General features: G+C 43.4%; 1 protein-coding gene across 1 annotated transcript; it reads left to right on the forward strand.

The window, feature by feature from the left end:
- Nucleotides 1–2122: 2122 nt before the first annotated feature.
- chpfa (chondroitin polymerizing factor a) lies at nt 2123–11807 on the forward strand (the record flags this gene model as incomplete). The annotated part of the gene is made up of 4 exons (XM_080839418.1): nt 2123–2412; nt 4001–4565; nt 9750–9932; nt 10253–11807. The coding sequence occupies 4 exons, from the start codon at nt 2123–2125 to the stop codon at nt 11513–11515; spliced, it is 2301 nt and encodes a 766-aa protein (XP_080695544.1). The 3' UTR covers nt 11516–11807.
- Between the last annotated feature and the right edge of the window lie 755 nt (nt 11808–12562).

Genomic DNA, 12562 nt, shown 5'->3' on the forward strand with positions numbered 1-12562 from the left:
ATCACTACTTGCTTAATAACTTGCAGCTTGAAAAAACTTTGGAAAAGAGATGCCATAATGCTGTGGCAGAACCTGAGAGTGCTAATCTGGGACTGAGCTGCTCATATTTCTCTCTTAGATCAGGAAATACTCAAAAGAGCTAACAATTATAGAGGCATGGCTGCCTTCTGTAAAAATGCTGTCCTTGGGTAAGTGTGGACGATAACATCTGACATGCTCCAGACCAATTAGACACACAGAATCACCTGAGCTTAGTAGGGCCTGGGGGTGCAAACTGGGTAGAAAGAGATTGTCTGTGTGTGTGTGTGTGTACACGTGTGTGTGTGTGTGTGTGTGTGTGTGTGTGTGTGTGTGTGTGTGTGTGTGTGTGTGTGTGAGTGTGAGAGAGAGAGAGAGAGAGAGAGAGAGAGAGATAGTCTGTTGTGTGTGCATGTGCGTGTGTGATAAGAAAGGGAATAACAGATGACTTCCTTCATTGATAAGAAAGTGTTCAGCTTGTTGCTTCTATCTTTTGGAAACATCTTTGCTTAAATCCTGCTCAGTTTGAATGTATGGCCTTATTAACTGATACACGTCACCTCTGTGTTGCAGGCGCTCGGTTACTGAGCACAGTATCGTATTAACCCATCCACCATACTCACCATCATTTTTATGGCATAACAGATTCATGCAATTGATGCCAGTTTGGCTCCTGGTCAACAGTTATGTCCACTTTGAGTATGGTGACATCTCCAAAAAAATCAAGCTTTCATTTTATGTGTTTACATTGTATGGTTGGTTATGATCTTTAAGATAATTTTTCACTGATGTTCTCACAACAGCCGGGTACTCCTCATTTTTATCATTTCTTGTTAATCTGGAGATAAGAGCACATCCCTTCCTAAGCAGCAAAGTCCTTCAGATTGGGGGGTGAAACCGTGTGCCAAACTGCATGCTATGTTTGCCTGCCAGCTCTTGTCAAGAGGGAACCTGTTAAGAGCTTCTGAGGGCAAAGAGCAGACATGTCCCAGACAGCCAACATGTCCTATCAGTTAGACAGCCTATTTTCTCTCTCCATCTTAAAGCCTACCCAGAGTGAGAGTGGATAACAAGGGCCACTCAGGCACAACAGACGCTCCACTGAAGCCAATCCAAAGCTGCTACAGCACTCCTAGTCTACAATCAACTTCTCATACATCTAGTATAGCACATACATAGAAAAAAAGAGCTTCTATATAGTTATGCATCACTCACTCTATCTGTTTCCGCTGATTTGTGTTCACACACCCTAAGGGTACTGGTGGGCAGACTTGTGAGACAGTGACCTACCCTGGAGACGTCAGACCTTTAACCTTTAAAGGAAAACCAGCTGCAGACTTTCTCTTTTTATGTTTGGAAGCCTCTTTAGTGCGGGGTCGTTATAAAACACTCTTAAGCTACTGAAACTATTGCACAATTTATGCAACTTGTATATGAAATATAACCTACAGGGATTGCTGATATAACATCTCTCTCTCTCTCTCTCTCTCTCTCTCTCTCTCTCTCTATATATATATATATATATATATATATAGGCTATATATAATTTATACATCTATCTATCTATATATCTATGATGAATCGAAAGACCTAAACAATTATAATAGGGCTAAATCTTAGAGTAACATTTTACTTTACTATTTGCTCCTCGTAAATGTTTGTGGGTCCCAACTTTAAAGCTAGATCGCCCTCTAGTGAATTAGTCTGCAGGCCCAACTGAGGTGATAAGGAAGGGTAGCCTACTGTCAGTTGAAAAAAATAAAAGCATACCCACATGTATATGCTATGTGAGCCAAACAGTTTTGTTGTGGTTAATTTGATAATTTTTGCATTAATTAGATTACTTGGTCTCAAGGGTGTCTCTCTATATGTCTGACGTTTGATTTTCTCTCGAAGGAGGAGCCAAGTAGCAGTGACACGTAAGAATTCTACATGAATTTTGAGAGGAGGGAGTTGAACGCGATGTGGCCGAAGAAAAGGAATACTTTCTTATTGTAACATAGCCAACCAGATTTAGACACCTGTACAGATGTTTAGAATCCGAAGAAGAGGAAATCAGGTTGAAAGTAGGCACAACTGACACTGGTGCCTAGTGTAGGCTACAATGAGGTTCGCCAAGATCGTAGGCTATTTGAAGCCGATCGGGCCAGTCGTTGTCGGTATCTCGTTGGGATTTACGTTAAGTTTATTAAGCGTGTCCTGGGTTGATGACATGTGTGACCCGTTTTCGAAAGATAATGCTATCGAAGAAATTTCGTCTCATGAAGGAGCTCTGAAAGCAGCTGGGAAGCCCAAGTCATTTCTTAAGGTCAATGAGGATGACGAAGACGTTCAGCCACGAATTATACCTTACAAGCAAGTTAACAATGAAGGACAAGTTAAAAAGCCTGTTCGGTAAGCCATATATTTGATTTATATTGAATTCTTTAAAGTTGTTGTTGATGGATTAGTATAGAGCGCTAATATTATGACGTCCATGTATTGTCGGCACATTGTTGCTTTCGTCCCTGAAGTTGGAATTGCTGGTCAAACTAACTTAACTCTCAAGGCTACTACTAGCCTACCCGATATGTGCTCATTAGGCTGCGTTAATAATGAGCTCATAACGAAACGGTGAAAACGTTTCAAATTGTATTATTTTCTTTTCTCTCGTTTTCTTTTGTCATTGTTGTCTATCCATTGCTTTTTCACAGTAATTTCAATTTCCAAGTTTAAAGTCTAACTTGGGATGCTTCCGTAACTTCCAAACTCACCATACCTCACGACCCTCATAGTTGGTAATTCCTCCCTTATCAAAAGCACCAAAATAGAAATGTCCTGTTGATAGTTGCGTTCCTTTCGTGTCCCATATTATCTGGAGAGTAGGCCATCTATCTACCTTAGTGTCAGAACATTGGTTGTGAAGAGGTTTTTTTCTGTTTCATTTTAATTAAACACATCAATTTGCATACCTAACTAGTTTCCTATAAAAATAAGTTGGGAGGAAATACCTCTTACTCATATAGGCAAGTGTTGTCCTGTAGTATTCCGGGTGTAGCCTATATTAAAAACCAGTGCTTACCCTGTTCTGAGTCATTCATTTTATTTAGCCTATCCGGATTTTCATGTAGTTTACTTGGAGTCAGAACCTGTCTATGGTCCTGGAGAGCTGGCCTTCACAGTACCATGATCATTGATCACTTGAAGTCACAAAGGACAGAAGTAACAGTGAAATAAATAAATGTAAAGTGATAAGGTAGGCTACTTCCATATTTGTCTCACTGTCAAAAATGGACTTTCAAAAATAGGCCTAGTTCTCAAAGAACATATTGCTGCTGTGAATGTTACCCCAATTATGGTCTTTCTAGCGAAGTTTAGTAACATAAACAGGCACTGCTGTTATAGAGCTCAGTTATATTTTTTATACTTTCATATTGAATAGGATCCCTGCCTTAATGAAGTTCAATCTCTAAGCAGACAGTTAAGTTAAGACTGCAATAATATGCAAAACTGTGAGCGCTACACTTGCTGTTGCCTCATCTCACTCCAAACAGGATATACTGGTGTATCAGGAGTGCCTTAAAAGGGATGAATCACAATCTTTTCAAGTCTTTTAACGTCAGTCATCGCCATCTTTAGGCTAACAATAGTTTATGCCCCAAACGGTCATCTGTGATACCCCTGGGAGCGCCGTTGTCTGTCTAACACACCCATTTTCCACTAAATTACGTGAAGGCCCTTGTTAACACTTAGCTCAAAAATGTCACACATACAATAGAATTGGTATGACAGGTGGTTTTGGCTGTATATCTTTCAAAATCAAATATTTGTCATGTTGTCCAAGGTTTCCCATGGTTAAAAATGTATTTCCTATTCACAGATTTACATCTTGTACTGTACCCAGTCTACTTGTATACTTTTTGATTAAGAAATTGTTCATATGATGTATTATTTGACACAGGTGTGATTTACATTTTTTATCTTTTTTATTTCATCCTCTCAGGACAAGATACGCAAGCATGGAGCTTGGCATCCGGGAGAACCTCTTTGCGGGTGTCCTTACGTCCAAGAACACCATAAACACCCTGGGGGTGTCCGTCAACCGCACCATCAGCCACCACCTGGACATGGTGGTGTTCTTCACTGGCATGACCAACCGCAAGACACCACCGGGCATGCAGGTGGTCACCCACGGCGACGAGCGTCACATGTGGAACATGTACCAGACCATCAAGTATATTCTGGAGCACTTCATTGACGAGTACAACTGGTTCTACCTCACTCAGGACGACACGTACACCCAGATGGACCGCATCAAGGCAATGGTGCCTCACCTGAGCATGAACCGCATGCTCTACATGGGCAGCCCAGAGGAGTTCATCGGGGGCAACATGGAGGGAAGGTACTGCCTCGGGGGGTTCGGCTACCTGCTGTCCCGGGCCCTGCTGCTCAGGCTCCAGGCCTTCCTGGAGAACTGCAGAAACGACATTGTCAGCACCAGGCCTGACGAGTGGCTGGGGAGGTGCATCATCGATTACACGGACACCAACTGCGTGGATGAGCATGAGGTGAGATGAAGGTTCTTAAAAAATAAAACAGTGACGGTACTGGAAATACATTTTAACACACCCACACACACACACACACACACACACACACTGTCTCTCTCTGTGTGTGTGTGTGTGTGTGTGTGTTTGTGTTTGTGTTTGTGTTTGTGTGTGTGTGTGTGTGTGATATATTTGCGAAGGCTACCCCTTCCACATTTAAACCGAGAGTGAACAGGATGTGGTATGTGCATGAAATAGCAAGCATGTCAAACATGGCCTCCTCCCTGAGAATCACATCATTGGAGGTCTATTGGCATTCCTCTTTTTTGACAACTTTAACTACTCAGTACAACACTTCAGCTCAGGGCATGTAATATAACCTCTGCCATGGTGCTCATTCCTTCAGACCTGCAACTTAATCTTTCAGCGTTTATGCAGTAACCTTGCCTCACTGAAATGTGAGCCACAACACCCACTCACCCCCTTCAATGGTGGCCTTTGGTGAAAAGCTTGTTGTGAGTCTTTAAAGTGGTCACATAGAAACTGTGGCAGGTTTTTTTTTTTTAATTAAACTGCCATGTGACGTGGGTTCAGAAAGCGTAGCACTATTCTGTGACATAGCTGTTGGACTGGCTCATCAGCATTTCAATGTCAGTTACAAATCCCTACTTTGGGTTTGTCCTTGATTGAAAAGCATACCAACATTGTTCAGGCATCTTTCGGGGACAAAAAAGGGATTGCATGCATTGTAACAGGCATTTCATCATGCCTTATTCTTTAAAGAACCCCTTCTCTCTCCCCCCCCCCCCCTCCCCCCTCCCTGTGGTAACCTGTGCCCGGCGGCTCTGTCTCACACACTCTGCCACCTCCATGACGTACGTGCCAGGGCCAAAGACAGGACTCGCGGCAGGCATGAAATGTGTTGCCACTTGCCTCCCTCGTGGGGGGAAGGAAAAAAGTGTTAAGCAAATGCCGCCTGACCCCGGCAAAAGGATATGAAGTGAACTTTTCATGCCGCGTTTCACCTGAAACGCCCCGTGCTGGTTTTGTCTCCGGGTTGGACTGATTTGCTCCTGTGGTTTGAGGTGGCCCATCTCGCTCAGGAGCCGTCGGCCCCCACATAAAGACATTACCCTGTTTCTCCTCGCCAAGGTCGGCAGGGTTGCGGTCCAGCGCTCTGCTGATTCAGCGACAGAGTCTGGAGGTAAGGGATAGAGGGAGAGAGGGATTTACATTTTACAGATGCCCGGAATGCTTAAAATATATACTTAATGTCACTCAGAGGGGATATCTAAAAGTAGTCCCCTAAACTGAAGAAGTATTTGAATGCCTTTTCTATCTCAATCTTCTGTTGCATTCACACCAAGATCCTTTAAGGTGAAATCATTTTCACTGCGGTCAAACAGCGATCTGCCTTGCATTAAAAGCCCCTTCAATAAATGGGAACGTGACACAGGCCTGGCAAGGATGGCGTTCATGGGCACAATGGCTCTCGAGACGTTCAGCAGTAAAAAAAGACATTTTATAGGGTAACGCAGTCCTGGCTCCTCGCTGGCACACAGTTTCCCCTGCCTTTTGTGTCTTTTAATAGTCTGGAGGAGATTGGATTCACCCTTTTTAATTCACCTCCATTCTGTCCCATTCAGGTACCGGCTCCACCCAGGCCACTATTGTGTTCCAAGGTGAAGAGTGAGAGATTTGCACTCATTATATAATGTAGTCTCATTAGTCATTCCCTAAAGAAGTTCTCCCAGAATTGTCTTTAATGAAAGGTGTAACGGCTTCACACAATAGTTCACCCTTCCTTCCTGACTCATGCCTGTAAAAAGCTAGCAAAACTAAATAGAAATGGTATTTATGGATATCTTCCCTGACTGTAAACTGCGTGTACAGATTTAGCCATGCTCTAAACCTCATGATTTCCCTGGCTTTTTTGAGCACACAGACCGTAACTGTTAATTTGAATTTCCATCATATGCTGTAATTTTGCCAAACATTTCGATGGCCTGTAATTACAGAAGTCATTTTAAACATTGAGTAACCCAAGACGCAAACTCACAACATTGCTGTCCAGTGTATAGAGAGGGGATCGCATTAGCGTATACCAAGGAAACCGCTGACCAACCAACCCTGAAACATTTTTCTTTCTTCTGTGTCTTCGGTTTATTCTTTCTATCAGCTGGACTCAGACTTGGGCGGACTGCATCATAAGTCACCTGTTGTTGTGGATGATCTCAGCCTTGGCAATCAATTTGCAGTCAAGACAGCAGGGGGACCTCAATTAAGGGGACGTGTCCCCTTTGATGTATCAGATGGCCATTAAACGCATGGGTGTCCCTCTGAAACATGGTGTACCTCGTGAAGAAGAAATAAGGCATTAGATCAGACTGCTGATAATCTAGTCCATTTCCCCACACTCTCCTCCAGTCTCTTATCAGATAAGTGCTTTCTTTCCTCAGGTGCTCATTCATGTGTGCCTGAATAGTAATGCCACGTTCGCATCTGACTTATCAGGTGTGGTTCCTCAGGTGTGATTTGGTACACCGTAAAATGTTATGGCAGATCGTAGATTTTTTGCCATCGCGATTTGCCTGTAAAAGCCTTTACACATCCTACGTGTAGTGGAGGTGACAGTCGCGTCGCTGCCGACCCGCCTTTGGCCTCTTCCAGTACACAGAAGGAAGTGTCGCCACCAAAGGGCACCAGCAGTGCTTGGCACTTTGTGAGAGCTGACCTGGTTCAACAACAAACAAGCACTGACACATCACAGCCAGCAGGAGACTCTCTGGTCTCCTTCCCCTTCCCCCCCCGTTGTGCTCTCAAACAGTCGGGACACACACACACAGTCTGGCCTCAGCACTGCTGCTGCACAGACGGAGGAGAGTAAAGAAGACTTCCAAACCGCCAAGCCCAGAAAGGCCACAGTTTCAAAACGATAACTGGGGGTGTTCAGACTCTGGAAAGCGATGTTAATGTGTAGTGTGACCCCTTCAGGCTTAGACTGGTGATCTCCCCAGGCCCCCCTCTCAGACCCAATCAGAGGATTTTCATCCCTCTAGACTCTCAGGGCACCAGCCTGGTAAATTAGGCCAGTGACAGTTAGGCCAAAAAGCTATGCTGGAGCACCTAAGCTGCAGCACCTAGCTCAACAATTTGGGAAGGGCTTTCAACAACTATTTTCAAATATTCTAACACACAATCGTTAAATATATTTGTTTAAAATGATATGAGTTAAAATATACTTGTTGATTTAATGGGCGACCTAAGCCAGAGAGCTGCCGTGCCACTGATGTTGATTGCATTTTAAAAGTTAAGGAAGAAAGGATGGAAAGTAGGATGTTTCTGTCGATAATCACAAAGAATAGCAGAGTTGAGGTGCATTACATAACGTCATTTGAACGCTTCCTCTGTCCTCCTCCTTCGGGTCCTCAAGTTTGTGGCCCAGAAATCGTTTGAAGTGTGACGTTGTGAAGGACGTGTAACTTTTTGTAATGCTGCAAAACGAGGAGCGAGGACAGACGACCTATGAGGGAGGAGACGGAAGAGAATCCTATGCTGAGGCATATAGGCAAAGATTTTTTAGCCCAAGGTGAAAATGACCCCTTCCCTTTCTTCACATCCGTCAACCACCAATTTAGGTTGGTAGCGGTTTGTGAACAAAAATAAATGTCATTCAGTCAAATCAAGAAAAGGTCTTCATATGTTTGTCATCAAATATGCCAGCTTTAACGGAACATTGATGAATGTTTTGCAACCGAATCGTGTTTAAAAAACAATACATTCATACCATGTCACGGAATATCAAGCCTCATTAACAGGGTTTGTTAACGGAGAATTCTCTGTGCCTTAGCGCATTTAAAGTAGCCTAGGCCTCATTCAATTCAGAGTTTGTTTCAAATAATTGTAGCTTCTTCTCCTTTTCCCCCTACTTTCGTTCTTAAGGCCTTTGGTTGGAATTAATTTAATAACAGATTTAGGCTAATTATGGATTTAAATGGAGACTTTGGCAATTAGACATAGAAAATAATGATGATGAATAATGATTCTCTGATGATAATTTCATACAAAAGGCTAGAATTAATTCCTTATTTTCTTATATGTTGTTTAACGACAGGTCCATTAAGTTTAGCAAGAGGTGATGCTGCTGTGTCATTAATCGACGTCTCTTAAAAGCAGTGTGTGAGTGAGCAAGCACATCTCATTTCTTCTTGACTCCTTGATTCCTCCAGCCTTCATCCTCCGTGCATCTTTCCCTCACATTTTATCAGAGGGATGGGCTAGGACATAATGAAGTAAGGAAGGAAGATGGACAAATAAAGAATTGATATGTACCCCCTCAACATTTAAATCCCTGTGGAATAGGTTCCAGTATCCAAACAAAGTACTACACGCAGAGGAAGTCATTTCCTGAGACAGCAAGGTCAGGACTGCTTGATGAATGTACCCTGAATTAGCTTATGAAAGTCTAGCTTCCTATTTCTCTTTATTTTAAAAACTCAACGGACTCCTTAAAACACAGCTTTTGTACTGAATGCTTATTAGGAAGTGAAAGTGATTCAAAAACACCAGAGGTTATTAGGGCCTGTGGCTGGAGACTATGTATAAGGATGTTTTGTTCTTGTTTCTTAAATCTGTTTCCAACAACCCTTAACAACCTAACCTTTTTCTGTTGGCAGGAAAAAATCTTCATAACAATGCAGTGCTTTGCTTGTATTTTCTATTGTGCAAAATTATGTATAAAAGTTATATTACAGTAACTGCATGGGTCTGATCAGGCAGACAGCGTTACGTAAAGCAGTAGTAAGGTGGAAGACTAGCGATCTAACAACTGTCAAGGCATGCCAAAACCTTACAAACACCAACAATAGCTCAGTTGGCACTAATTTTAAACACTTGTAGCGTGGTAACTTATGATTTCTTTTATAGTGGGCGATGTATTTTATCATTTTTTTTACATTTTCGCGGGGACCACAGAACTGCATAGCCTAGGCAGCTAGCTGGAATGACAGGCGTGTTTATCTGTCCTTCACATGACCATATGCTTTGAAAATGAATTTGTTCATTTGTTCTAGTTGCCTAAAGAAAATGCTTAAACAAGTGGCAAATTGTTGCATACTGTCTCTTTCAGGTACGACATGAATGTAAGTTTGGTACAGGACCATGTTTTAAATATGAGTGGAATGCCTTTTTTCTTCATTCCTGCAGGGTTACCACTACGACCGCTTTGAAATGGGTCAAAACTCTGACCTCAGCAAAGAACAGAGCGACGAGTTCAAGAACGCCCTCACAGTCCACCCCGTCTCTGACCCTGAGCAGATGTACAGACTACACAAGCACTTCACCGAGATGGAGCTGCAAAAATCCTACGACGAGATTGAGAAGCTGCAGGTCAGCATGGGGTGACTGTTTCTCTGATATGATGTGCAGATATTCCAGAACTTTGTCAGCTCAAAACAATGTGGTCCTTTTAATATTAAGAGCAAAAGATTTTGTCGTATTTGGGTTAATATATCCAGTGTCCCTCAAAGCACCTTGGAAAAGCAGTGTTATCTAGTGCTAATTAAGCTCTTTTCAGGCCCTATGTGAGAGGGAAATGTGATGAAAGCCTGGGAAGAAAATCAATACATCTCCCTGAATAGATTTAAATTGTTGTAATTGGCCTTTTATTTTCCCTAAACAGACCTGCCTATCTCTGTCTCTCTCCATAGGCCGAAATAAAGAATGTGAGCGTCTTGGCCTTTGAAGGCAACAGAAGTGCCATGTGGCCTGTAGGGGTCAGTCCACCCTTTGAGCCAAAGACTCGTTTCGAGGTCCTGAAGTGGGACTACTTCACAGAGGACACCCTCTACTCGTGTCGTGACGGTTCCCCAAAGTGTGAGCTTCAGGGCATCGACAAGATGGACGTGGCCGACGCCATCGACATGGCCATGGGGGAGCTGAACAAGAAGTACATGCCTGTGCTCCACCTGAAGAAGCAGCAGCTCGTCAATGGCTACAGGCGCTTCGACCCTACCCGGGGGATGGAGTACACCCTGGACCTGCAGGTGGAAGCGGTCACCCAGAAGGGCAGGAGCCGTTCCATCACTAAGCGCGTCCACTTGGTTCGGCCCCTCAGCAAGCTTGAAATCATCCCCATGCCGTACGTCACCGAAGGTACCAGAGTCCACATCATTTTGCCTCTGACTAAGGAAGACACAGGCAATGTAAAACAGTTCCTGGAAGTGTATGGCTCGAATGGTTTGCAGAAGAAGGAGAACGCCGTCCTGACCATCCTCTTCATCTACGATCTGTTTCAGGCTCAGCAAGTGAGCCAGAAAGACATTTTTGCTGGCGTGAAGGCACAGATCACCTCGTACGAGCGAAAGTTCACAGGGGTCAAAGTTCCCTGGGTAAGCGTCAAAACGGACACTCCGTCCCAAATCAAATTCATGGACATCCTCTCCAAGAAGCATCCGGTTGACACGTTGTTCTTCACTGCCACGGTTAACACCGTTATCAACACCGAATTCCTCAACCGCTGCCGCATGAACGCCATCAGCAACTGGCAGGTGTTCTTCCCAATCCACTTCAAGGACTTCAACCCTGACCTCGCCTACCAAGGTGTGGAGCCCCCAGCCAAAATCGACCTAGTGAAAGACGCAGGCCTCTTCGATCGCAACTCCTTCGACGAGGCCTGCTTCTACAACTCCGACTACATGACCGCCCGGACTCACATGACCGTCGACCTGCAGGAGAACGAGGAGCTCCTGGAGACCCTGGACATCTACGAGATGTTTGTCAAATACTCCGGCCTGCACGTGTTCCGGGCCATCGAGCCGGCGCTGCACCAGAAGTACTTCCAGCAGACCTGCAACCTACACCTCAGCGAGGACATCTACCGCCGCTGCGTCCAGAGCAGCCTGGAGGGGCTGGGCTTGCGTACCCAGCTGGCTTTAGTATTGTTTGAACAGGAGCAAGGGAACAGTACTTAATTGCCCCTCTAAAACACATGCAAGGGTTGGTTTATCTTTATTAACTGTTGGCTCTAGATGGTCTTGTGCTGGACGTTCCCAAGGAGACTGGTTACACTTTGTCATTCATTTCCATTCACAGTAAACCAAATGAGCAGCTAGGATGGACTGCTGCAGGTATCTTTTTTTTAAACTTTGACAAGGAAGCTCTGTGGTTAGGTTCTTATTGTTTTGATATTAGACATTGCTCCACTTAACTTCCACTTTAAGGACATGTCTTACACAAACAGGGTAAAGTTGCTCAGAATGAATCAGTAGACACTGCTTAAATGTTCACTACCAAAGTACATTGAAAATGAGTGACTGTCGAGGACATTTTTGACATGCTGTAACATAGATTTTCACATTCTGTCTGACTTGCATGATCATTACCATGGAAAGACAGTTGTTTTTAACGTCAAATTGATGCTTTCTATTTAAATTATTTAAATGCCATTACTACAAAAGGTCAAAAATATGGGCCAAAATTTGAGGATGGAAACATGGCACTAATTGTTTGATAATCGTATCCACATTTGCCAACACACTCTCACACATTTGCCTTTATTTCTCATTTCTTGGAAATAAATTAAAGGCATCACAGTTATCTGTCTATAAAACATAAGGTCAAGCGTTATGGAGCAATTAATATCATGTTACCACCCTCAAAAGATATCCTTTCATGTTCATGTATGAGGAAACTCAAATGGTTTTTGAACTAGGAAGGTAAAAAGTCTTTATCTGACTGTAATTAATGGATAGGGAATAGTGCACACCGGACTATGCCTTGTGAACTAAGAAGACACAACCTGAGATCAGTTGTGCAGAGCAGATTGGACAGCATCTGTCAAAGTGTGCCAGTGGTAAGAAAGCTGTAGTTGTCACTGTAATGTCTTGTCAAATGTGTCGCTGGAAGATAACAAAGATCAACCTCTTCACTGGTTGAAATCTTGCACTAAGAATTTTTATGGTGGGGTTGTAAGTTACTGAAGCTTTCTTCTTTTATACATGAATGTCTTGTATGTTTGT

The sequence above is a fragment of the Sprattus sprattus genome (assembly GCF_963457725.1).
Source record: "Sprattus sprattus genome assembly, chromosome: 5".
Lineage (NCBI taxonomy): Eukaryota > Metazoa > Chordata > Actinopteri > Clupeiformes > Clupeidae > Sprattus > Sprattus sprattus.